At 31.7% G+C, this 27,362-nt stretch overlaps 3 protein-coding genes and 1 pseudogene across 3 annotated transcripts; 3 read left to right on the top strand and 1 right to left on the bottom strand.

Moving 5' to 3' along the window:
* Nucleotides 1–5,046: 5,046 nt before the first annotated feature.
* Nucleotides 5,047–12,776, bottom strand: LOC126673921 (UDP-sugar pyrophosphorylase-like). Its single transcript, XM_050368238.2, has 18 exons — nt 12,639–12,776; nt 11,623–11,732; nt 11,434–11,538; nt 10,737–10,853; nt 10,145–10,285; nt 9,131–9,230; nt 8,610–8,737; nt 8,448–8,519; nt 8,294–8,358; nt 7,893–7,953; nt 7,655–7,772; nt 7,366–7,490; nt 6,816–6,892; nt 6,476–6,581; nt 6,224–6,283; nt 5,961–6,041; nt 5,609–5,848; nt 5,047–5,384 (listed from the first exon to the last, which is right to left on the bottom strand). The coding sequence occupies exons 2-18, from the start codon at nt 11,725–11,727 to the stop codon at nt 5,217–5,219; spliced, it is 1,869 nt and encodes a 622-aa protein (XP_050224195.1). The 5' UTR covers nt 11,728–11,732; nt 12,639–12,776; the 3' UTR covers nt 5,047–5,216.
* Nucleotides 12,777–17,229: 4,453 nt separating this feature from the next.
* On the top strand, nt 17,230–18,515 carry LOC130015238 (uncharacterized). The gene is made up of 2 exons (XM_056105000.1): nt 17,230–18,054; nt 18,171–18,515. The coding sequence occupies exons 1-2, from the start codon at nt 17,596–17,598 to the stop codon at nt 18,513–18,515; spliced, it is 804 nt and encodes a 267-aa protein (XP_055960975.1). The 5' UTR covers nt 17,230–17,595.
* A 463-nt stretch (nt 18,516–18,978) lies between these two features.
* Nucleotides 18,979–21,331, top strand: LOC130015331 (binding partner of ACD11 1-like; annotated as a pseudogene).
* Nucleotides 21,332–22,215: 884 nt separating this feature from the next.
* On the top strand, nt 22,216–25,842 carry LOC126674770 (binding partner of ACD11 1-like). Its single transcript, XM_056105251.1, has 5 exons — nt 22,216–22,373; nt 23,575–23,749; nt 24,549–24,624; nt 25,006–25,092; nt 25,223–25,842. Exons 2-5 carry the CDS (start codon nt 23,634–23,636, stop codon nt 25,682–25,684), a joined length of 741 nt encoding a protein of 246 aa, XP_055961226.1. The 5' UTR covers nt 22,216–22,373; nt 23,575–23,633; the 3' UTR covers nt 25,685–25,842.
* Nucleotides 25,843–27,362: the final 1,520 nt, after the last annotated feature.

The raw sequence follows: 27,362 nt of genomic DNA, 5'->3' as shown, positions 1-27,362 counted from the left end.
CCGAAAATTAAAATAGAGAAGTCCGAGTTTTGTTTTTTTTATTTATAGAGATAATAACATCCCCCCCCCCCCAAAAAAAAAATTATTCTAATCAAACTCAAACTCAGAAATCCTACTCTAATGAGATTAGATATCTTATTTAAATAATAAAAAAATAAAGATAAATCCTAATGTAATTTGGCTATGCAGGCTCATTCCCATATCATCCCATTTTTAGTCCATGGTCCATCCCTCATTTTTGGACCAGTGTAAATAATTCCAATATCAGAAAACTTCACTATATGATGTCGTGCTAAGGAATGATGAAAAATTGCAATGGAAAGATTTAAAATTGCATCCACACAGTGATAATTTAAATTTTATATGGCTATTTTTGACTTGTGATTTTATGATGATTGATGAAAATTACTGTTTTTACATTAAAAAATCAAAAAATAAATTTGCAATTTTATCTCTTTATGTCGATGCTATTTTAATTACTGAAAATGATAAAGAGTATATGAAAGATATAGGTGAAGCAAACCACATATTAAGAGTTAAAATAAAATAAAAGATCGCTATAAGAAACTTTTGGCTTCCAAAAGGTTTTAGGATACTTAATTACGAGTACTTGCAAGCCAGTGAATACTCTCAAAATACGAATTTTTAAGTCTAACAACGTATCCTAATAATCCACATGAATAAAGAGAGAAATGTCCACAATACCAAATGCTAGTCCTATAGAAAGTTTAAGGTATGTTATGATGTGCACTCACCCAAACATATGTTCGTAGTTGGCCGAGTTAGCTAGTATAACTACGTTGGAGATATAGTTGTCCGAAGAGAAGTGGCGGTACAATATATTTCTATGCGTTAAAGTGGTAGTTGATCTTCAAGAGATGTATTTCTTGCACATGTTAAATCTTTTGGATTGCATAGAATTTAGATAATTGTATTTATCTATAAATATATTGTTGAGCTTATATTGTACTCATTATATGTATGCAAAAATGAATATTATGTTTTGTCATTAATTTTATTATATTATTATATCACGTGTTATTTGTTACGACTCAACAAAGATATAATACAAATTTTAGATAGGCTCACTCACACGAGTTGTTGCCTCTAGCGCTAGATGTTGAGAGAGTGGAGATGATATATGATGTTAGAATTATCGCATCAAGAGAATGAGATGGGGTTATATACTATATTTATAACCGATTTGGATTGCCTGAATCCAAGTGATCAGTGATAGCCGGATATGAGTTCTCATTATTACCTACTAAGAGTAAGAATTATGAGAATTTAAGTTAGGCGTTAAAAAATGACTGAACTAAGATCTGTATAATATTTTATTTGACATCAAATATATAAAGAATACTGTAGCACATGATTCATGCAATGTGTACCTGAACGACCAAAAAAGTAGTGGGAGAATGATTCCCTACTTCTTCACTGTGTAACACTATAAAGGATAAGTATATCCCTTTGATTGTACTCTCATACTTTTTACTACTATTTACGTTTTATTCATGGTGTTTGCTATCTTAATTTGCTACCTATGGTTATGGATGATTGGCCTACGGACCATGTCTAGAAAACCAGTTGTGTTTAGAACTATACACTTTGAGTGAGAAAGAAATATTTGGTTCAGTGTTTTCATAACCTGCCAATCTTGTCAGTTTTTTAAAAAATATGACTTGATTATGAATAAACAAGTATATATGTTTTTAACATGCTCTGAGAGAGAATAGAGTTTATCATTTCAAAAGGATAAATCTATGGTGCTGCGAGAATAACAATGATTTATTTTTAAAGGGTAGAAACTGTTGTATCGATCCTAACAGATGCATAGCTATAAACTAACGAGTGCAGGTATACTTGCTAAGTCGCACGACTTATGTACTAGTATGAAATTATGGTTATATTTTTTATAATAGAGAATATTGCAATGAGGTCTAACCCGTCATGTACGAGTGAGAGATGTTGGTATTTGAATAGGGTCGCTTATGACGGATTGACCCGATCCCAATTAACTATATAGATTTGCATGAAAAGGGTGTAATATCTTTAATGAAAATTTGCAACTCCATGAAAGGTGATAACTTAATGAAAAGTTACACATATTCATGGTACCCGTTGGTTCCTGTTCCTAATATATATGTGTTGAATATACATTATTGATAAAAATTGAATCATTCCTTCATTCTCTAGTAAAATATACAAAATTAAAGAGTACATTAGGTGGTGAATTATAGCATTTTTCATTATGAAAATACTTGCAATTTAGTAGTAAAAGTTCAATCAAACTAGTAAAATCGACAAGAGATATGTCTAGAACGATATTATTAAATTCCGCATATACCAACGACGACACTAGTTCATTATAAAGTCGTTAATACATATTTAATCAACAATAAATTTTAAAATTGGATTTAATAAAAAAATTAAACCGGCAAATTGAAAATAATGATTATTTTATAAATGCATCTCTATTTTTAAATCTCTAATCCTGTTAAAAAAATTCTAGTTGATGACAGCCTAAGAAACACATAAAATTTAATAAAGTTGCATGTCCCGTTTAGAAATGTTTCTGAAACCGAAAATTCTCAGAAATTCTCAAAAAATCACAGGAAAACATTTTGGGCCGTTTCAGTAAATAAAAAAAATTAGTCACTTGTAAAAAAACCTAAAAAATCTCGAACAAATAATTTTTTTGATCAACTACCCACAGTTTTTATTATTCATATTATCCAGAATAAATCTCATCTTATTATTTTTGTTCGGTTTAATAATATTGGTTTATTTTATTAATTGGCACAATTATAGCATTTTATAACTTATGATATTATAAATATAATCCTATATTTTTATTATTTACATATTTCTCTCACGTTTCATGTCCTTCATTTTAGAAAAATGTCTTTCCCGTTTTCATACTACTTAGATGAAAACAATTTTAATAGATCCAAATGTTGTTGTAAATTTTTTCATTAGAAATTAGTGCATTTGATGACGTCTGAAAATTGCATCATTTTGCTAATATTTCTCCACCATAATCCCATGCTGCTCCAACCACAGGTCTGAAACTTTTAACTGTTTTTCTCCTTAATTAGCATCTTGATCATCAACAACTAATTTCTTATATTCATTCATACTTCTTGTTTATTTTCTTGTTTTTCCTATTAATTTGAATGTTTGTTACCTAGATTACACACTGGCCACTTGTGGGAGATAGAGGGGAATATACTAATTCCCCTTAATTAGAAAATTAATTAATTGAATTTGTAGTTGAATTATTATATCTAAGTGATCAAGAATTGCACTTCATCCAAATTTTAAGGAAAATTATTGCACGCAACCGTTGCACCATGTCATTCGTACAACAAACCAATGATATGTTAGTTAGGTAGTACAGAAACGGGAAACGGAAACAATACGAAACGGACATGGGGAAACGAAATTTTTTCAAAATGAAGGACACGAAACGTGGGGGGAACGTGCAAATAACAAAAATATAGGGAACGTGCAAATAATAAAAATATTATCTAAATATTTATGATAATTAACAAAATAATTCATTTTAATTACTAAATATTTAAAATTTTATAAGTATATAAAAAAATATAATATAATTCAACACAAATAAGTATATTTGATGCATTGTGTGGGCAATGCGAATGTAAAATTTATGGATAATTAGTTAGATTTTTTTTATTTGTGGGTAATAATTTTAATTTTTTTTACAAACTTTTAATTTTTATTATTTACAGAAACGGCCCAAAACGTTTTGTACGGGTGTCCAAGAGTTTCCGGTTTCCGAAACGGAAAACGCAATTTTGTCGAAGTTTCCGTGCTTGTTAGTATGTTAGCCATGTGGAAAAGTTAATGATAAAAAATTAAGTCATAATTAAAAAATTCCCTGTCGCAAATACTCATTGACTTATTATAAATATGACATGACACAATCAATGCATGAGATAAACACTCAAATTTTAGTTCTCGACCTTGAATAAGAAATTATAAGCCTTATATTACAATATAACCTTTAAAAATAAATTAAAAGCTTTTTACATGAATTTTGTACTGTATAATTAAAATAAATGTTTATCTAAGTAGCACGGACACGGATATGGGAAACGAGATACTTGGATACAGACACGGCGAATTGGTGTTACTTTAAGGTTTCATAAATGAAGTTTTTTGTCTGGAACTCCAAGTATCCGACACGTTTTCGAAACGGAAAATATTGATTGAATGAAGTATCCGTGCTACCTTAATTAAGTGAAAACATATAAATTCAAAAGACAAATTCATCATGCTTGTAATTCTGGTGGATTTTGATGTTACTTATATGCCCATTTTATGTAATTCCAACAAAAGATTATATGCATTGGGTAGCGTGCTAATTCGATTATGAAGTATATTACTATATGTTATCAGGCAGATGTTTATTTGATTATGGAAGCATGGTATATAAATTTGATTCCGAACCAAACCAAACTCTTACCCTTTTTTTAACCGAACTAAACTGAATTTACAAGATTAACATTTTCCAAACCGAACTAAAACCAGTCAGTTTTATTGATTTTTTGGTTTGGTTTTGGTAAGTTCAATCTATACTAAACTGATCTGATTTTAATGTCAAAATCGAACAAAACCGAATGGAATTTTACAGTTTTAATATATATATAGTCTCATATAAAGGAGATTCAATTCATAGATGATAACAACTTTGCAGCTTTAATTGGATATAATACAAGTGATGGGGCAAATAATTTTAATTTTTGGGTCAAATGTGGCATTTCTATAAGTTTGTCACTTTCTCCATTAGTTGCTGTTGAGTTATTTGCAGCTTTTCATGGTTGTTAAGACGTTAAATTCATGAAACAAGAGTAATTCAAGTAATGCTCTTAGAGCTCTAAGAGGTCATGTAGTCAATTTGAGTTGAAACTGAAGCTCAGTTCGATTCTAAAATTTAAAACTCAAAACTCAATTTGAACTCGAATGAATTTTATGTTAAGAGCTGGAATTCCAAGCTTTCTATTAATCGAAGAAAACATCTAAAAGGCTTTTCACCAAAGAGCTATATACCTCTTTTTATCTAATTAACTACTTATCTCCCGAAGTAAATTACAAAAACTCAATAGGAGATATTATTCATAGCTTGACATTAATTATACGAGCATAATCTAGTAAATTAAATAAACTCGACAAGATATTTAACTTCACCTTCAAGCCTTCAAGTCAAATTTTCCAGGTTCGCGGTAACATTTTTCGAGTTGCTCGTCCTTTTTGAATCTGAAGCCTCTGATCCTTAACTCCTCAGGTATTGAAGCATCTTTGTAGTCTACATTTTCAAGGATCCAACCCTTGTTCTGCACTGAACCTCCGACCTTTACCTGTCAAAGAATTAAAGTTGAGGACTTAATGAGAAACAGTTTTGGACAGCATCAAAAAATATACAATCTTTCGCAATGCTTGTTTTGATTGCAAAGGAAATGGAATTCAAAAAATGCAATGAAAGATTTTGCGTTCAGTTACTCTCGTAAACATCACACAGTTTCAAACTTGATAAACAAGCGAAATGTCAGTTTTGTGAATGTTTCAATGCTAAAAATTGTACCCCTGCCTCGTCAACAGCTTCGAGTACAAGAGCTCCATCTAAGGACAGATCTTCAACAAAGATGTTACGACCCTTGATGGCCATTGTAGACCTTTGAGAGATCGAGCAACTTCCGCTAACTTTACTCTTAACGTCTGAAAATGTTAATCCCCATTTTGGCTTCCATGTGATACGAGGCCAAACTTCCACCTCTTGCCCATTGAATACCTGTTGAACTGGATCATCCACTCGGACACCAGCCTAGAGCAGAATAATTGTGCGTGAGACGGCATAAAGTGATAAAGAGATAAATAAATTGAAAAATAGACACATATTTCAATACTTAACCTGCATACCAAATTAGTAAAGTTACCTTTTTGAGAATGAGGCTGTTTGATCGATAGATGGCCATTTCACCAGAAGTTGCACTATGATAAGGGTTTCCTTTAGGTACCTTCATCAAAATCAATCAAATAAGAAATAATGAATCAAGCTGCCAATCAAAAACTCGAAACTTTAGCCCCAATTAGAAAAGTTTTTGGTCAACGGAAGAAGGTAATATATAATGTACAGAACCGTGATTAAAGATCTTAAAAATAAACTAAAAAACAATACATGTCACTGAAAGGGCATTACCTTAGCAGCATCTTCTGGATTGTTCTTCACAGGTGCATAAGCTAGCCATGCATCCATCACCTAAGGACCACATAAAATATGGTCAGGTATTGAGTAGAAGTTACAACAGTGGGACAGAACCGTAAAAAAATACAATCATAACATTTAGAAGATAAGGGTTTTAATTGGACAGAAATACTGACTCAATCTGGGGGACTGAATATTCCAGTCCAAGACAACAAAATCAGGTTTCGGTGGATAAAAGGTAAATACCGTAAATCCAACCCTTGCTGAGGGGGGTAATGTTTTTGGATAATCCTGCATCATGCATTCAAGTCGAGTTGAAGATTTAAATGAAGTTTTGCTGGCATCTTTGTATCTGTAAAGAGAAAACAAGATGAATTTGCAATTTTTCCAAAATAATTTTTTTTTTCAACTTTCCAAGATTACCCACCTTGGATAACAATAAAAGTTTTCAAAAGTGGAATATATGCACATCTAAATAAAATATGATCAGACAATTGGATGAATCTAAAATTAAAGAAAGAAAATATTCTAAAATTTATCTTTAAAATATATAATCGAAGTACCCAATAGCAGAAGGAAGAATTACTTTGGATTAACGAACTCCTTAATAGCACCTCCCGTCCTCTTAAGCTCCTCAATATAAGGACCAAGTTCTAAAATTAACTGCAAAAGAATTAAGATTGCAAGGTTACAAAATTAACTTCTGACAACGGCATATGAGTTTTAATAATACTGATTAAGATGGCATTATGTTGAAGTATAAGTTTCTTTTGAAAAAGATGAATTTATTGTTTATTTGCACATTATCAGTACAATGTGGTATTTCGTATTTATTGTCTGTAATTGTCCATGCTCCTATTGTTCACATCAAGCTTTCTATTAATTAACATCAATAACCATCTTGAGGGGCTAATGGAAAATCATCCACTGCGACAATTCTTCTATGCATCATACCCAATTTCGTGCAGCTCTATAAGTAAATGAAACGTGACAAGAAAAAATTTCTAAAATCCATTTAACTAATTAAAATCTGCTGACCTATGCAGAATACCCAGACTCATGACCTCATGTATAATAAAAATTACCATGTCTTCTGCAATTGGAATGGCTACATATACAGTTATTTCAGAAATTACCTGATTTATATTTCCTGGAAAAGGAGAAAAGCCCGTCTCACAGTTGACATCTCCATCAGGATTCCCAGTTGCTCTTAGCAGAGGATCCAGCTGATTGTATTCCACGTTAATCACCATTGACCGCCCTGAAAAATCAATTGTACTAGCAATGTGAAAAACCCTGTATGTTTGGGATCAAAACCTATTGGGAATAACTATCAACAAAAATAAAGATGCTCTTGCAAGTGGAGAACTAAATATAAATTCTAAAATCTACATTCAATGTTGAGAAAAAGAACGACTATCATACCATCAGCATGAGTAAGCCTAGTTATTCCTCCAATAGCTTCTTTAGCTTTACGAGGAACTGCAAGAGAGTTAACATGGTATTGTTTGGTGGCACTGACACCCAATGAAGCTGGAATTGCCTGCAGAATAAAATTGGGAACTTAAACTATTGCTTTACAGCAAAAAAAGTTCTACTCATAGTTATAATTGCTTTACTCATAAACAACTATACAAAGCCATGGAGGTTTAAGCGTTCAAACCTTGAAGAGAAGTCCATTAGTATCTTGGAAAAATAGAACCCATCTCAATCCAGCATCTTGCCTAAAAATTAATGTAAACAGGTATTATTAGGAAACTGCAGGTTGCTAAACTAAAGATCATATAGAAACAAAACACAAAACATCATGATTAACTTTACTGGTATTAATATGTATGGGTGCGTAATTAAAACAGAGTATTGCCACTGACTCACGCTTCTTAAGTCAAAAGAGGTAGTACAGAATAGAAGTGATTATCAATATTCCAGATGTTGAATGCAAGAGTGACCACTTAGTTCTTTCAAATAATGATGATCCCATAAAAACTTATGAAAATGAATATTAGATTTAAATCTTAAACAGCTAAACAAATTAGAAAAATTAGATAAGCATTTCAACCATACCATGTACTAAGAAGGCCACTAGAATAAAGAAGTGAATGCACATCACCATGGCCATGAGGTTTTGTCTGTGTCAAAGACAAAAAGTTACTTGAGTCAACATATGTTCCAAAACTTTTGAAGGTAGAGCGTCTAATGTAACATAAATGATGGTTACCTGGATAGTGTACTTGTTATGTGGATCTAGAGCAAGCCTGGCATCGTTATCTTCCAAGCATGCAACTTTTTCCTGTTTTCAATTAGAAAATTAACACTTCAGTGCAGTAATCACACAGGTTCCCCAAGTTGTTTAATTATACATAGATGACTAATCTCATACCTGCTTAAGGAGTTTCACTTGAGACGGTTTCATTCCAAAATAAGAATTTGATTCTAAAAGCTCTATTGTACGAGCATGTGTGTCATCAGATGTCATGATAGCAAAAGGAATTTCCTTTTGAGATTTACCTATATTGGAAAGAAACAGGGGTATTTTAAACAATGCCCTTGGATTAGTATGAATGATGCATATATGAGATGAAGATGATTTGCATTCTCAATAGGGTGCCTTCCCAATTAATTGTCAATTTAGCTGCAATTACTACAGAAAGTTGCAGAGGTGTAAACTAGATTTTGAAAAGCACTCCATTCCGGCTCTTATGTTTTGGCTACATTTTTTTTTTTCATATTTGATATGAAATTGAAAAGGTTATATTTTTTTGATTCTTTTCTTCTTCCATCATTCCATGGTGCAATATATATTTTATCATCCTACTATTTAGTTCTTGTAACAAATTTGTGATTGCGGCCCATATATTAATGCTAATATAACAATGCAATACTAAGGTGAAGGGAGCATACATTGGGTGAATCTACAGCTAGCTTCCTGAAGAGCCAGGACGGACTCTATGTAATGCTGCAAAAAACAAGTCCCTGTAGTGGTTTCCATTGGGAGAGCCACCTGTATAAGTCTCAAAGATAAGCACTGGTACAGTAAAGATAAAAGATCCTACCAAGTAAGCAATCTCCATTTTATAAGGCAGTGGGGCTATAATTTTTATTGAGAAATGAGATCCTTTTAGCAAGGGGAGACATGAGTAAGAGTAATTACTATCTATAGGACACAAGGGGTGATGCAAAAGAAATTCTTTGGCTTGGCATAAACAAGATCAACCTTAGTTACTCCTTTTTGCTTTTGCAATTTAAGAATTGGTGAAGCATAACCAAAGAAGATATGGGGTGATGGTTGTTTGGCGATAATCTAATGTTAATACCCGAGTCATTAGTTAACGTTATTATTATAAACAATGAACAGATAGTTTAGAGTCTAGTAGTTTTCAAGACAAGTAGAAGTAAAACATGATATATGCATTGTTGTTAGCAAGGTACAGAGAAGTACAAATTGAGAAGTGAATCTGTAGAATGTTAGAAAAGCATCGACTAAAGATAAAATAAGATAAGATAAGGAATTGGAACCTGAGATGCTCAGGACATATACAGAGTAAATGCATCAGCATGAAGAATGGTGAGAAAAGGGATAAAGTAGCATTAGATGTTACTACAAATAAAGTGATACCAATTAAATCCATTCATCTTGACCCAACTAGATTGAGATTAATGCTAATTTAAGTTTTGACTATGTTTTAAATAGGATATATTGGTCATAGCTGAAGATCATAACTAGTTTATATTTAAAACAATAAAAATGAACCATAAAACTATAACGGTTTGAGTCTATAATGAGAGAAATTAGGCAGCTTTTGATTCACTTGCAAGCTAATCATGAGGAGAGTTAATGAGAAAAATTTATTCGGTGAAGCTTAGCAATAGCTAATTACTTGGACCTATTATCTCACAAGTAAATGAATTACTCACCTTTATTCCATTGTATCCAAGGCGTTCCCCAAGCCCGCCCGCGACAAGGACAAATGCTGCATTCTGAGCTTCCCTGACTCCTGCCTCCTCAAATTTGATAAAGTTTTCATCACCAAATGTTAGGTTTTCTCCTGTTGGAACCTGAAATCAACAAACTTTCTTTAGTTTAATGTTTCCTTTTTCCTAATAGCATTTCAGTAAAGTTCAAGGATATATTATCGCTATATGTATTCTAAGATTTCATTTGCTCATCATTTAAGGGATTGTTTTGACAAATCAGGGATTACTTATGCAAGAAAGGATCATTTTCAACACTTAAATTAACATTACATTGATTTATCAAGCTAATCTAACCGAAAATAATCAAGCACATGCATCATTCTCTAGCTAAATGTCATGAACAAAAGTTATACAAGTCAATTCATATAGAATATTATCATCGTCAGAATTCAAGAGTCTATAAATATAACGCAGTACAATGTTATAGTAAACAATGAAAAATCAAGCAAACAATCCTTTTCGTCAGCATCACGAATCACTGCACGAAACAAATATTTCTGTATTTCAATCATGAAAATCTGAATGTACTTACGGAAGGTGTGAAGCCATCGAAAGGGTTCTTTCCCTCCTTGGAATCAGCTAAGAGTTCCTTTGCCGTTTTAATATATGATGCCAAACCTCCTGGATAGCTTGAATCAAGCTTAGCCACCTACATAGAACAATCATTTGAGATAAAAGTCAGTAAACAATAAAAATACATAAAAAAGAAGAGACGAAAGTGTGGTTTGTTTGGCACACATAAGAAGTTAAAACATGTTGTAGAAGCGCATTCCAAGTAACAAAAAGTTGTGGAACCAAAAAGGCAAATTCTTTTTTGATAAATTCTAAACCTATCATCAAACATTAGATATTATATGAATGATATATAGTAACTGTAATGTTAACTGAGTAAAGCTGTAACAAAAATCCCGCTTCGTTCCGTGCATCTCCATCCCACACCAAAAACAAAATATTATCTTCAGTAGCTAGTGGTAAATTTGGTTGCATAATTGGATTTATATCAAAATCACAGAACATGAGATCAAAAACCTGGGAGCATTCTATTGCCAAGTAGAATCCTAATAAATCAAAAATTTAATTACAAACCATAGAATTAGATCCAACAGCTTCAATTTCTGTCTCAATCCAAAAACAACCCAAATTCTCGATTCAACAGTTCGTCATCCAGCCTTAAAATTCTTTCTAAAAAACCAAAAACTAACGAAAATAAATTACAGAAAAAACAAAACCTGTTGAAATAGAGATTTCTTTTGTTCATCATCAACACCAGGTTGAGACCAATGCTCAAATAAATGACTTTGTCCCATCTCAACTAACATCTTCGCCAGCTTAATCTGCCAAGTCATCACCATCATTTACAATTCCAATAAAAACCCAATACAACATAAAACGAAAAGAAAAAGAAAGAATATAAGAACCTGATTAGGAGATAGAAGGTGAATATTCTTCTGTAAATTGGGAACAGCAAAAGCAAAATCTCCATTGACGCTCAGCTTGGAAAGAGATTCCGCAGCTGAATCCATAACCTCTGTTTGTTGCATTGAAAAGGGTTATGTCAAAAAAATTAGATAGAAGTACTTCCGTTCTATAATAAACTTAATTTGCAACTTCTGTATATATATTGCGTAATTTTTGTGTAAAAGACAAAATTTCCAAGTCAAACAATATGTAAGATCTTCTTCTGTTTGATTCTTCTGTGTCCAAGTTCCCAATTTTTTTAGTCGGCTAAAACTTCAAAGGTATCAAATTTATAGGTAAAAGTCCACCCTGAATTACTGCTTAAATCAAACAAAGCAAACTGCAATGCAGAAGAGTAAAGCCCATGATCTAAGAACATATATATATGCCTAGTATTATGGAGTATGGACAAGCAACATGTACAAAAAAACAGCAAGTTATTCATAAGTTAGAATATTAATTGTTCAATTCCTGATTTTGTGCTAAACAACTCTACGCAATCCAATAATGTGATTCAGCAAACAGAGAATAGTTTAAACACACGAATATCAAAAACCAATCAATTTAGTTTTTCTTGTGCGACCCCAAGAAGAGAAAAATATTTTGATAATTTGTGTCATATTGAGTCCAGAGTTAATTAGAGTACGCAGTGGACAATTCAAACATACCTAGTAATCAGTATTCATCTATATAAACTTGATTACACTACGCAGTGGACGATTCAAATATACAAAAACGAAATTCCTAAAAATAAACTCAAAACGAAATTAAAAGCTCTCTAAATTTCTCCAAAAACAGCCAAACAGCACAGTGTGAGTCGTACATTTTGTAGAAATAAAATAAAAAAAAAAGTTAACCAAATCGATCCAGCAAAATTGAGATGACATAAACAGTAAAGAAAACGAAACAAAATCTGTGAACCTAAAAACAGGATCCAAACGGAGTTGAATGAAAATTAGGGGAAAGTAAAACTTACAGTGAGAAAATGAGAGAATCTGAAGAGATGGGGAAATAGAGCTGCTCAAGCTCAAAAAATACAATTTGATTTGATTTGATATTTTTTTTTTTTACCCAAAGGCTAAAGATTTGATTTGATTTTAAACGTGGAAGTTTTGTTTATTAAATTATACCCAATGATTATGTTTAATTTAAAATTCTGTTAGTATATTTTTTATAAATTCAGGTCGATGTAATAAAATCAACAAAATTAATTTGATTCGGTCCGTAGCATCCCGAAAATTATTGGACGATTTGGATTATAAAAGTTGCCTTTAATATTAAATTGAGTATTATATAATATATACTTTGAATAAAATTAGTGTCAAAATTGATGTTACTTTGTTGATTATTTCTTGACTCCCCAAAAAAACATATTTTTCTATATATATTAATAAAAAAGTAATAAAATAACAACTTATATTTTTATATTTTAAAAATATATATAGGATGTTTATAGTAATTGGTGCTTTAAAAATTACAATTTGAAACTTAATTAATAAAACGAAATTTAAAAACTACTTTATATCTATATAATATTTAATTTGATTAACATTAAAACAAATCTAACATGAAAAACAACACTTATAACAAAATCAAAAATATAAATTTTACTTGCAAATAGTGCATTCAATTGTAATTTTTACAAATATATTATTTGTCTTAAATTATTAGATATTGTTTAAAACTTTTCTATCTTATACTATACATATTTAATCATTACTTAATTCATTAAGTGTGTAATAAAAAATGATTTAAATGTATCAAAATATTATATGATAAAGTTATTTAACTAATTTAAAAATAGTTATACTATTAATATTAAAAGGTTTATCATAACAATGGTACATATGTTTCGGAATATTGCAAAAACAAATGTCATTTTTCAGAAAAGCCAACTAGACTTTGCAATGTCGACAAAGGCACAAATTCTATTAGCAATAGCATCACAGTTTTTTTTTTTGGTAAGCCCATCCGGTTTCCAAGGCTTCGCCTGACTAATCCGGATCCGACCCGTGTCGCGCACCTGGCATGGTGGGGGAGTCTTCCAGTGGGAATTTTCTGCATTCACAAGGACTCGAACCCGAGACCTTGCTTAAGCGATACCAAGCCGCTTACCACTTGGACCAACTCCCATTGGTAGCATCACAGTTTTTGTTTTAGCATAATTTATGCTTTTAAAAGTAGATCCAAAGATGGTTAAAAATGCTAACTTTTCAACAGAAATAATGTTTGGAATTTGTTCCTTTTTTGTTTCTTCATTTCAATTCAATTAATTATATGCCATTTATTATTTTCTCTTCATAAACTACAGTCGACCCTCTGATAATTAATACACATGGTGGATCAAAAATTTATTAATTATTAGAATTATTAATTTATTGAATTTATATAAAAAAATTATAAAAGATATTTTAAATCATCTACATTAATAGACCTAATATTAATATTATATTATAAAAACTAACTAAATACACTTTACAATCACTCAATTTAAAAGAAATAATTTTATATTCAATTTAAGAAATATCAATTGATATCAAACTAAAAAATAATTATTAAGAAGTTGTATTTATAAAGTAAAATAATTTTTTATATTAGAGATACTTTACTTACTTTAATTTGTTTATCTAATAACTTCTTTTAAAATTTCTCAAAAGAATAAGAAAATCATAATTTGATGGTATTTTAACTTCCACTTTATGAATTAAGGTTAGTATTGCCTCAAATAAATCATCAATTGTTATATATTTTTTTAAAAAAATCTCTCTAATAATTAATATTCATGTAGAATATATTGAAAATTTTATTAATTATTAAATAATAGAATTATTAACTATCCAACGTGGAACGAAGTTGGTTCTCTCAATTTTCTATTAATTATTAGAATTATTAATTTATATAATATTAACTATTAGATGGTCGACTGTATATCTTGTCAAACAAATTTTGAATTGAATTAAATATACATTCAGCTTTTTTGAAAAATGTTTTAGTTAAAAAATATTGTTTTACATAAATTTATAATAACATAAACAATTTGGATTACAAAATTTACTAAATTATTATTATTTAACTAGTTTTATATTTCTTCAAAAAAGAAACTAGTTTTATATGTTTTTTGATTTATGAGCTATTAATTTTTCTATTGAAAGAGCTATTTAGCCACTGCTCTTCAATTTCAATTTTAGTGGTCACCATCTCTTGAAAGTTGATTCCAGTTTGTAACTAAGTAAGTTTTTTCTAGATTCGACAACAGACTTCTTCTGTATGTTTCTGGATTTGCTTTTTATGTTCTCTTTAATTAAAACATATGTAACTCACTCAACCCAGTTCCTTGATTAATCACGCTATGGCCAATTGGAAATTAAAAAATTTATGGAAAATTTACTTTCTTTCTTTTTTGAAATTTTACGGAAAATTTACTTATAGTTATTTTATCAACAATTTACACCCTCAAATAGGCGCTTTATTTAACTGTAATTCAATTATTGTGGAACATAATCACCACCACCGCCAAAAAAACTTCCTAAGGTACGAACCTGATGATTTTATTGATTCTTTGTCTCATCTTTTAATCTTGATCCATGTGACCCTTCTGATTGTCGGTGATAACTGCTACCCATTGCTGGTAACTGTTTTTTTTTTCCTTCAATTATTTTCTTGTTTCTTTTGCATGCTTTCATCAATATCCACTTAAGTTAGATTTATGTATAAAGCCCTCCATAATATAGAAATCCTTGAATGAATTCATAAAGTTTGTAATCAACTTCTAATCTTCCCATTTCAAGCAGAACTGTATAAATAGTTTAGTAATTAAGAGATAAACAGTGTGGTGATGAATTTTTTCTTGATGATTTTGGGCGGCTTCATAGACGTTTCTGATTCTCTTATTTTGCATGAGCGAATCACATATGCACTATAAGTATCATGCCTCGTAGTGAATTTAAATAAAATTGATCATGGTTGATTTTATCTTGGGAACAAATTAATGTTTATGCAGTGAATGAAAGTCCATAGTGGCAAGATTAATTACTGAAAGATTACTACTAATCTGACATAGAGATAAGTGAAAATTGTTTAAAGAGGAGTTTTTGTAGTTTTTTAAATTTAGATTTTAGTTACAGCCATTCCCTTCGCCACTGTCACCATTATTCTTTTATCAAACCATCATTTTTTAGATCTATTTTTTTTCTTTCTGCTTGATTTTCTGTACTCATGTTTCGGTGATTTACAAATCTTGTTTTTCTTTTTAAATTTTTTTTTTTCTTAGTTTCATTAATTCTACTACAGTTTTTCTTCATTTTTTCTTTAGTTTTCTGCAATTATGGTATAATTTTCTACAATTCTGCCTAGTTCCTTTACGGTTCTGCATGATTTGTTCTGATAAAATATTTTTCTTCAACTCCCTCAATTAGCCCCTTCTTTTGTTTTTTAGAATCAAAATCTTCATATATATTTCAAATTATTCAAATTAAATTACAGGGTGAAGCTTGTATTATTGAATATTTTGTTTTAACCGGTTATTTCATATCATTGTCAATTCTTATTAAGTTGCTTTTGATAGTTTGTTGTCTTTATTCATCCCCAATGTTTATATACAATATTTACTTGGGCAAGAGGGGCTTCTCAAATGGCCCCTCTAGCTCCCGTCCTATGTCGTCAAGTGGTGGAACTTCGCTATTATCAGGTAAGATTAAATTGTTTTTATATTATTATTTTTTAATTTAAATAATCATGTACACTATGCCGGTGTGTCTTATTCTGAATCATCTCGACATTTCAATTTTACATTCTACAAAATTAAGGTAATATTTATATACTCTAGTCGACATCAACGGTAATTAAATTCATTTTTAAATTTTATTGTTTTATATTGCTACCGTTCGTTTAACAAATTATTCACGCATTGGTATTATGATTTGTTAAACGAATGTGTAATTGGATGGCTGTATTAGTAGCCGCTAAGTCCACTTTTAGTTTCGTTATTTAAGAATGGTTCATCATCTCCAAGAGATGGCCTTTCTTTTTATATATTTATATATTATTATCTTTGGCAAAAAAAAAAAGGAGCTATTTAAATTTAAATAAAAACTGAATAATATATATTCTAAAAAAAACTGAATAATATATTTTTATTGTAGAAAAAACTTGGGTCAACTAATTCATGGCTTTTGATAACTCTAAAACTAAATTCATTTATATTATAAGCAGAGATTAAAAAATTAAAACGGACTGGCTGGTCGAAATTTTGAAGGAACCAAACTATAGTTCGTCCATAAAGTGTCAAATTTCTCCAAATTGCTAATACTTTTTTGCCTAATTTTCCCCTAATTAAAACACGACCCGCCCGAATAAACTAATTAGGTTTGACACTGACCCTATGTAAAACGGCAGCGTATGAGGAGTGTACATTTAATTAGCAATAAATATTTATGCGAATAACGTGTGAGAAAACCAGACCAAATTCTTTTGAATTTTCTGTTTGTCTGATTCTCTCAGTGAAATCTTCAATTATAAGGTCAGTTGTTTAACACTGTATTATAAAGCAACGGTTTGCATGAATTATTACTAGTTTTTAATGCAAACGTTTGTAGAGTAGAGTAGAATGCAACTGTTATTGTTTTGTTTATTTCTTTTAGTTTGTGTCGTAGGTTTTCTGCTTCTGTTTGGTGGTAATTTGAGTTTGTGTCTGCTTTATTTTGTGTTTGGTTAGAAATGGTAGGCAAGAAGAGAAAATCAAGCTGCATTGTTGATTCTGATTATAGAGAGTACCTGGATAGTTTAGATTTTGAACCACTTGACGATGGTTTTTGTAGGAATGGAAGTGACAAGGTTAGATTGATGTAAATGATTTGGATTCTGATTACGAGAAGTTTACTGCTTTGGAGTCCGTTGTTGATAGTAAAGATGATAAATCTAGGACGGTAGAGGACATGCTGGTGAGTGATGAAGAAAACAATATTAGAGTTGATAATAAGGAAGATTACATGAAGTTTTTTGATTTGGATGATTCTGTTAATGCATCTGTGGATCATAGCTACGAAGTTTTTCTTAAATCTATGAAAAAGGAGGGGAGAGAGATGAAATATGAAAGGGATGATGGATCACATTATAGGTTTAGAGCAGAAAATCCTAAAAGAAAACGTTGCAGTCAAGAAGCTGTAGTGAAAACCAACCACGATTGCAGACGCAAAATAGAACATAAAATTGTAGATCATAGCTACGAAGTTTTTCTGGAATATATGAAAAAGGAGGGGAGAAATATGATATTTACACCTGAAACTGGTGCAAAGGTAGTATATGACGAGGATGAGTCGTCTGATTCAGAAGTTATTGTGATGGACTCTGATCCATTTGCTAATGAAAAGCATACTCCTTTTGTTACTAATCTGGTATGCAGTACTGAAATTATTTGTGCTATTAATTATTTGCTTTTACATGTATCTGATAGCTTAAATTGTGCGAAGCCTTTTCATTTTGTTAATACTATGTAATTTTGTCAATTAAGGAGGACGAGGGCAGCAAGTGGCTTGAGAGCTCTTGCAAAAATGAACATTCTTGGTTTAGGGAAAGGGTCACAGAAATTCTCAGGCAACCGTTTGACCCAATAGAGTATGATAAACTTTTTGGAGAAGCATATTACAAGAAGCCAGCAATTGTGGAAAAAGACATGCGTAATGGACGAACAAGACATATTATAGGACAAGGAATTAGCCATTCATATCTTGACCAATACATAGGTAATGTTAATATCAATTTATCTTTTAACCTTGCTTACAATTTAGAAAAGGCATCTCTTTCTTTCTTGGAAAGGCATGATCGGCTTAACATGCATACGCAATGTTTTAACTAATCTAAGGTGAGAAGTTTGTATTGATGCATAAACATTTCCTAATTCTTCAGTTTTTCTATATCATTCATTGGCCATTTCTCAATATGTAATAAATCAAACCCACCAATAAATCAAACCCTATTCGGTTTGGTTTGATTTGATTTTTGTACACCCTTTGAAGGGACCACTGATGTTTGTAAACCTCAAGATCAGAAGATAGAGCAATAGATACATCAAGATGATAATATATATATTGTCCTATTTGTCAATTTCCTTATCTTTATTATTCTTCAGAACATGGTCATTTCTGGCAGAATGAAATTGATTGCTACAGCGATATCTCTAAAAGTATTGAATTGAGCAATATTTTTTTCTAAAAACAGAACATAATCTGCCCTGTGTGCATTATCTTTATAGCTTGATGAACTTTTTATGTATAGGTCTAGTACTTGTATAACACTTATCCAGCTCTTGGGTTGTAGAATTGCGGAGCAGAGTGATGTATCCTGGCGGTTATACAGCCGAAGTTACATGCCTCTCGCCTAAAGCAACGGTGGAGGATGTTTACGGCTTCTTTGCTCATTGTGGTGCTATGGAGCATGTTGAAATCATGAGGTAATTTGTATCTACCTAGTTTAAGCAAATGTGAATTGACAATCTATGTAGCACAGAAAACATAACGTTGAAAAGAAAATGCTGAAATAAAAGCGGATAACAGCATATTTTATAAGAATAGGTTATCAATATAGAGTCTTAGAGTTTCAATCGCATTTCCGAAAATGAAAATGAAACGTCAAAAAGTTTCAATGCAACAAAACTGGAAAATGTAATCCTGTCTTCAATGATTCAGGTATATTTGATGCCTAGAATTCTGTTTCTAGAATTCATTTTTTCCTATTCCCCTCTTGCCCGGTTGGTGTATACAACTTAGACTTAGTTATGCATCTTCTTACATATAAATAACTTTTAAAACACAAAATGGAAATAATAAAAGGTCTAGAATTCATCATTGTTTTCCCGTGTCATTATTTATGAATTGTTTTACAAGAATGCGTTATAATTATAGAGTTTCGAAGTTTTAGAAGTGTTTTTGGAAATGAGAACAAATACCGAAACTAGAACTCGAGAGCTATTGGTACAACGTATCTGTCAATTTATTTTTTCTTGCTTCATTTATTTCATTTCCAGATATAGTTCATACATTTAATGGTCCCTAATGAACGCTCACCAATCTGTTCCCAAGGCGAGTTCACCACCAATTGTAGCGGCACTATCTGCTAAAATTTGTCCCTGCTGAACCTGAGTTTTTTTTATGCATACAAGTATTTTGTAACTATGTAATTTAATTCGATGGTTTTTGTTTGTCTGAAAACAGATCTGGTGACTATGGTTGTACATCATATGTGACATTTAAAAGAGCCTACGCTCTTGAAACTGCCATCCTTCTCTGCGTAAGTATCTCAGATTTTTGGTTAGGAAAATTGGTACTTCACCATCTGTTTTACATTATAATATGTTAGTATAATATGTTTTGCTCCATGCGATGCGACTTGAAGGAAATTCTGCATTTATGTCTAGATTTGATCATGTTTTATCTTCTGAAATGACTATGTATTGAATGTATTCCCAGCTAGGGGTGTTATTGAGCTAGAGTCTAATAGAAATACTATTAAAATCGAGCTTGATTCAATTAACTTTGAGTCGATATTGAAGTTTTTCGAGTCAATCCCGATTAACTCTGGAATCGGCTCTATTCAGCTATAACCCTAATCTCAGTTAATTGAAAGCTTAGCGATCAATCTCACCACTTCATACCAAATTTGATATTGATAGGGAGCTATTATTGTAGATGTTGGTGTATGCATTTCGCACTGGAGGACTTATGCAGATGAATCATATCACTGGAACGGTGGCATAACAACAGTTTGTACCAAAATCGCGTATTTGTACTCTGTTGATTGCTATTTCGAATCACCAGTTCATTTCGTGTGCTTGGGAAATTGTTCAACCTGTTCATAATCTGTTTCGAACCAACTCTTTAGAAATTTTCGGCTGGGCACTTATATGGACCAGTATGCTACTACTCCAGGAGAAGCAGTGACCGTAGCTCAGGAAGTTGTCAAAACAATGCTATCCAAAGGATACATTTTAGGAAAAAAACGTGTATGCATTTCGCACTGGGGGACTTATGCAGATGAATCATATCATTGGAATGGTGGCAACGGTTTGCACCAAAATCTCTTATTTATAATAATCTATTGATTGCTCTTTCGAAAATTCTATTACAAGAATCAATTGTTCGAAGACTGTTTTTGAGGTGTTCTTCGAACCAACTCATTAGATATTTTCGTCAGGGAACTTACATGGACCAGTATGCTACTACTCCAGGAGAAGCAGTGACTGTGGCTCAGGAAGTTATCAAAACAATGCTATCCAAAGGATACATTTTAGGAAAAGACGCATTGATCAAAGCCAAATCCTTTGACGAATCATATAAAGTCTCAGCCATTACAGCCGCCAAGATTGCTGAGCTTAGCAACAGAATCGGGCTGACTGAAAAGATACAAGCAGGCATGCAAACCGTGAAATCTGTCGATGAGAAGTGCCATGTCACCAATATCACTGCCTCGGCTATATTAGTTACAGGTACAGCAGCTGTAGTTGCAGCTACTTATACAGGAAAAGCTGTTGTAGCTGTTGCTAATGCTGTATACAATAGCACTTACTTCGCCAAGGGAGCTCTCTGGCTTTCCGATGCTTTCACCGCGCGCGGCTCAAGCTGCTGCCGATTTCGGGCATGATAAGGATGGTGAATGAGCGGGATTATTAGCTAATGCAAACAATAGTTTGTTGTCTTTGTATGGAAATGAATAATTTTACTAAAAATGAGCATAAAGGATGAATGGTGGATTAGAAAATGCAAATTTAATTAATAAGTAATCCTTTTATATAAGCTAATGGTCCAAAAACTCCAAACATTTAGTGAAAATTCTCATTTTGTCGAAACCTTTAAAACGTCTCGATAATATTTGATATTACAGTATATCGTTTAAAAATATCCCAACTCGAAAAGGAATGGGTTGATGCTGATGTGTCGATGACGTGGACAGCCACATATTTGTCATATATGAAAAATATTAAGCAAAATATGTAGATAATATTCCGAAAAGGTTAAACGTTTAGAACTTTAAAATGTTTTTCATATATGGCACATATGTGGCAGTTCACACATCAGCATCAGCACACACTTTTTTTAGAAAGATGACAGATTTTGAACATTACCAAGACATTTAAAAGGTTCTAACATAACAACGAGTATTGTTGATAAACAATTGTCTTTTTTTGTCATTAGGCCTTTATACATTTTGGGGAAAAGCATCATGTATGCCCCAAATATTTGACTCGATGATTAAATAAGCTCTCAACTAGAAAAGATTCAAATATACCCCTAATGTCTTAAAAAGTGAACAACAAGACTCTCTATTTTGACAATCAGACCCCTAAAATCTCATTTATGAGTCAAAATCGGGGCCTGATTATTCTTTTTATAACGTTAGAGGCATATTTAAACTTTTTCGGACGTTAGAGTCCCACTTGATCCAGTAAACAAACATTAAAGGCATAAATAACCTTTTTCCCTACAATTTATCCCTACTATTTTAATATCTAATGTTATTAAAAATTCTCTAGTTGATAAGGACAATTTTGGTTGATCAAAATTTTTTTGTTAATTTTTTCATCGAAAATTAGAGCACAAGGTGACGTCTTTCCAATTATTGGCCATCATCAACTAATTGCATCACTTTGCTCATAGTTTAGCCATCTCTCCACCATAACTCTTATCTCCATCACTTTCATTACTCATCATCCATGCTACAGGTATGAAAATTGAACTGCCTTTCTCTTTAATTACTCACTATTTAGCATCTTGATCATCAACAACTAATTTAGTATTATATTAATTCATATTTCTAATTCAGTATTAACAACTCTTTGATGCTTCTAATTTGTAGCTTTATTTGTTCATTTTCTTGTTTTTTCCTATTAATTTGAATGTTTGTTAACAAGATTACACGCTAGACTAACCACAAACTGCTGACCTAATTAATTCTCTCTAATTATAAAAACAAAAAAAAAGATTACACACTGCCCATTTGTGGAAATTAGAGGGCAATTTACTAATTTCTCTTTTTTTTTAATGAGAGAGAATCTAATTACGTTAGCAGTTTGTAGTTAGTAGTTAGATTTTTCAGATTTTAAATGGCCGTAAACCATTGGCCCTACTAGGCTCGAAAACCGACACCTCATGAATGCACCGGAGAGCCTTAGCCACTTGGGCTAGACCTTACTCGCATTTACTAATTTCTCTTAATTTGAAAGGAAGTGATTTTATTTTTTTTATTTATTAATTCATTTTGTTTGGAATTTGAAGTTCTAAGTGATCAAGAACTGCACTTCTTAACCTTGAATAAGAAAAAAGATTTTATGCATTGGATAGCGTGCTAATCCGATTATGATCTTGTAGGATAAATCAATTACATTGCTATCTTTTATCAGGTAGATGTGTTATTTGATTCTGAAAAAGCATGGTATATAAACTTGATTCCGAAACGAACCAAATTCTTACCTTTCTTGACCGAACTAAATTGAATTTACAGGACGTAGTATTTTCCAACTCGAACTGAACCAGTGTCAGTTTCGTGGATTTTTTGGTTTGGTTTTTTAAGTTCGATTTGTACTAAAACTGAACTGAAGTTTTTTTTTAATAAATCGAACAAAACTGAACGGAATTAGTCGGTTTGATTAGTCTGTTCGGTTTGAGTTTTGCACACCACTAGGAGGGACCACTGATGTTTATGAACCTCAGGATCATAAGATAGAGCAATATGATAATATATATATTGTCCTATTTGCCACTTTCCTTATCTCTATTATTCTTCAGAATATGGTCATTTCTGCAGAATGAAATTGATTGTTATCTCTAAAAGTATTGAAGTGAGCAATGTTTATTTCTAGAAACAGAAACAGAAACTGCCCTGTGTGCATTATCTTTATAGCTTGATGAACTTTTTATTTATAGGTCTACTACTTGTATAAAACTTATCCAGCTCTCGGGTCGTAGAACTGCGGACTTGAGTGATGCATCCTGGCGGTTATACAGCCGAAGTTACTTGCCTCTCGCCTAAAGCAACGGTGGAGGATGTTTACGACTTCTTTGCTCATTGTGGTGCTATTGAGCATGTTGAAATCATGAGGTGATTTTTATCTACCTAGTTTAAGCAAATGTGAATTGGCAATCTATGTAGCACAAAAAAAAAGCGGATAACAGCATATTTTATAAGAATAGGTTATCAAATATAGAGTCTTAGAGTTTCAAAGGTGTTTCCGAAAATGAAAATGACTCGTCAAAATATAGGATTCGAAAAGTTTGTATGCAATAAAACTGGTAAGTGTAATCCTGTCGTATAAGGTCAAAAGAATGAATGTATATGCATGACTATTGTGCTCATTGTTCATCTGTTTCACTTTGATGATTTCAGGTATATTTGATGAATAGAATTCTGTTTCTAGAATTAATTTTTTTCTCTTTCCCTCTTGCCAAGTTGGTGTATACAACTTAGACATTAGTTATGCATCTTCTGACATATAAATAACTTTTGAAACAAAAAATGGAAAAAAAATTAAAGGCCTTCAATTCATCATTGTTTTCCCGTGTCATTATTTATGAATTGTTTTACAAGAATAGGTTATAATTATAGAGTTTCAAAGTTTTTGAAGTGTTTTTGGAAATGAAAACAAATACGGAAACTAGAACTCAAGAGCTATTCGTACAGCGTAACTGCCAATTGATTTCTTCTTGCTTCACTTATTTCATTTCCAAATAGAGATTCATAGTGTTCCCAAGGCGAGTTCACCCCCAATTGTAGCGGCACCATCTGCTAAAACTTGTCCTTTTTTAATGCATTTACCCTGCTTAACTTGATTTTTTAATTCATACAAGTATTTTGTTCACTATGTAATTTATTTCGATGGTTTTTGTTTGTCTGAAAACAGATCTGGTGACTATGGTTGTACAGCATATGTGACATTTAAAAGTGCCTACGCTCTTGAAACTGCCATCCTTCTCAGTGTAAGTATCTTGGATTTTCGGTTAGCAAAATTGGTACTTCAACCATCTGTTTTACATTATAATATGTTAGTATAATGTTTTGCTCCATGTGACTTTGAAGAAAATCCTGCATTTATATATGTCTAGATCTGATCATTGTTTAGCGTTTGAAATGACCACGAATTGAATGTATTCCCAGCTAGGGGTGTTATTGAGCTAGAGTGTAGTAGAAATACTATTAAAATCGAGCTTGATTCAATTAACTTTGAGTCGATATGGAAGTTTTTCGAGTCAATCCCGATCAACTCTTTAATCGGCTCTACTCAGCTATAGCCCTAATCTCAGTTAATTGAAAGCTTAGTGGTCAATCTCACCACTTCATACCAATTTTGATATTGATAGGGAGCTACTATTGTAGATCAACGTGTATGCATTTCGCACTGGGGGACTTATGCAGATGAATCATATCATTGGAACGGTGGCACAACGGTTTGTACCAAAATCTCTTATTTATAGTAACCTATTGATTGCTCTTTCGAAAATTCTACTACAAGAATCAATTGTTCAAAGACTGTTTTTGAGGTGTTCTTCGAACCAACTCATTAGAAATTTTCGGCAGGGAACTTACATAGACCAGTATGCTACTACTCCAGGAGAAGCAGTGACCGTGGCTCAGGAAGTTGTCAAGACAATGCTATCCAAAGGATACATTTTAGGAAAAGACACATTGATCAAAGCCAAATCCTTCGACGAATCCTATAAACTTTCGGCCATTACAGCCGCCAAGATTGCTGCGCTTAGCAACAGAATCGGGCTGACTGAAAAGATACAAGAAGGTATGCAAACCGTAAAATCTGTCGATGAGAAGTACCATATCACCAATATCACTGCCTCGGCTATATTAGTTACAGGTACAGCAGCTGTAGTTGCAGCTACTTATACAGGAAAAGCTGCTGTAGCTGCTGCTAATGCTGTATACAATAGCACTTACTTCGCCAAGGGAGCTCTCTGGGTTTCCGATGCTTTGACGCGCGCGGCTCAAGCTGCTGCCGATTTCGGGCATGATAAGGATGGTGAATGAGCGGGATTATTAGCTAATGCAAACAACAGTTTGTTGTATTTGTATGGAAATAAATAATTTTTTTTGTTTGGGTATATATAAGTCTAGAGAAAATTCTGTTATTGATTGAAATTCAAAAACTTGATTAAAACATAAGTTAATGGATGATAAATTGATAATGAAGGGTTATGCACTTTGAAATGTTTATGTCCTGTTCATGGGTTTGTGTACCCGGCCCGCCCGCCCAGGCCCGTCCTCTTAGGGCCGGGTTTGGACACCAATTTTTGGTCCCAAGCCCGGCCCGAGCCCGAGTCTGAAAAAAGTCCAATTTTTTATGGGCGGGCTCGGACTTCGAATATTGTAGAAAAACAAGGTAAGCCGCCCGAACCCGTAAAAATAGTGCATTAGGGCAAGGCTTGGGTAGTATATTTAAAGCCCGAACCGGACTTGGGCGGGCTTGAGCTTATCTTTAAAAAATTCAAGCCCGCCTAAGCCCGGTTTGAGCCCGCCCAAGCCCGGCCCATGAACAGGTCTAATTCTAGATATTATGATGGCTGATAATGCATCTCTCACGATTAATCAATTTTAAAAATAATTTTAGTATAAATAATTTTAAAACTATGCAACTTTTTTTAATTATATATTGTTAATATTTATAAGAGCAAATTACTATAAATATTTATGCTTATTGCTTTAAAAATATTCAATTTTTTTGAATTTTTTTTATCTCACCTTTAAAAAAATTAGGTTTAATCCATTTTTAAATTTTCAGTTACAATTATAACCATTTGTTCAAATTGGAGATTGCTTCATATTGTTCCAATTTGCATTTTTATCATTAAAAAAAACTAAACATAAAGCAACATAGAGGGTGAATTTGAACCCTTTTCCACTCAAATCTAAATAAATAGCTATAATTGAGATTGAAAATTGTAAAATGCGCTAAAATTGGAGATTTTAAAAAATGAGGCTATAAGCAAAAAAGTTAAGAATATGGGGTATTTTTGGATGATTAAGCTTTATAAAAATTATCCAGTTTACTATATTGTTCATACAGTAGACCCTCTAATAATCAATACTTAATAAATTAATAATTTTAATAATTAAATAATTTTTAATCTACCATGTATATTAATTATTAGAGGGTTAATTGTAATCTATTTTTACTATCCTTAAAAAACCTTTACATATGTCATATCAATTTATTGTTTTATGCTAAAAAATTTAAACAACTTCTTTTTTATATTAAGTTTTATTTTTTTTGCATTTTTTAATTGTTTTTTATTTATTTGTTTTTTTAGATAAATAAAAAATAGATTTTTTATTTATTTGTTGTTCATAAGTTTTCTGTACTTATTATGTACCAGATATTTAATTTTAACTTTTTAATTTTTAAATTTTTCTTAAATTTTGTCACGTACAATGTTGTCTAATTCATTATTTCTAAGTTCCACCAAAAAATTATATATCAGTATTCTGATTTAATATACAGTAGATCCTCTAATAATCAATACTTAATAAATTAATTATTTTAATAATTAATAAAATTTCAGGGAACCAATTTCAATATTACGTCTTTTCTAATATTTAATAAATTAATAATTCTAATAATTAAATAATTTTTTATCCGCCATGCATATTAATTTTTAGAGGGTTTACTGTAATTGTTTTTACCTTTTTATGTACAATGTTGAACGGT

The sequence above is a fragment of the Mercurialis annua genome, linkage group LG3 (genome assembly GCF_937616625.2).
Source record: "Mercurialis annua linkage group LG3, ddMerAnnu1.2, whole genome shotgun sequence".
Classification (NCBI taxonomy): domain Eukaryota; kingdom Viridiplantae; phylum Streptophyta; class Magnoliopsida; order Malpighiales; family Euphorbiaceae; genus Mercurialis; species Mercurialis annua.
Note: the sequence above shows the minus strand (reverse complement) of the source record. Positions and strands in the feature narration are given on the sequence as shown.

What these genes read in the sequence shown, in the direction of transcription:
- LOC126673921 (XM_050368238.2), bottom strand. Translation starts at nt 11,727, where the DNA reads ATGGATTCAGCTGCGGAATCTCTTTCCAAGCTGAGCGTCAATGGAGAT. An exon ending in TAGCTGTAGATTCACCCAAT is followed by an intron (nt 8,738 to 9,130) that starts GTATGCTCCCTT and finishes TTTCCAATATAG; the next exon opens with GTAAATCTCAAAAGGAAATT. An exon ending in AAGCTGTTGACGAGGCAGGG is followed by an intron (nt 5,385 to 5,608) that starts GTACAATTTTTA and finishes ATTCTTTGACAG; the next exon opens with GTAAAGGTCGGAGGTTCAGT.
- LOC130015238 (XM_056105000.1), top strand. Translation starts at nt 17,596, where the DNA reads ATGCTGGTGAGTGATGAAGAAAACAATATTAGAGTTGATAATAAGGAA. An exon ending in CTCCTTTTGTTACTAATCTG is followed by an intron (nt 18,055 to 18,170) that starts GTATGCAGTACT and finishes TTGTCAATTAAG; the next exon opens with GAGGACGAGGGCAGCAAGTG.
- LOC126674770 (XM_056105251.1), top strand. Translation starts at nt 23,634, where the DNA reads ATGCATCCTGGCGGTTATACAGCCGAAGTTACTTGCCTCTCGCCTAAA. An exon ending in AAACTGCCATCCTTCTCAGT is followed by an intron (nt 24,625 to 25,005) that starts GTAAGTATCTTG and finishes TGATATTGATAG; the next exon opens with GGAGCTACTATTGTAGATCA. An exon ending in ATTGGAACGGTGGCACAACG is followed by an intron (nt 25,093 to 25,222) that starts GTTTGTACCAAA and finishes AATTTTCGGCAG; the next exon opens with GGAACTTACATAGACCAGTA.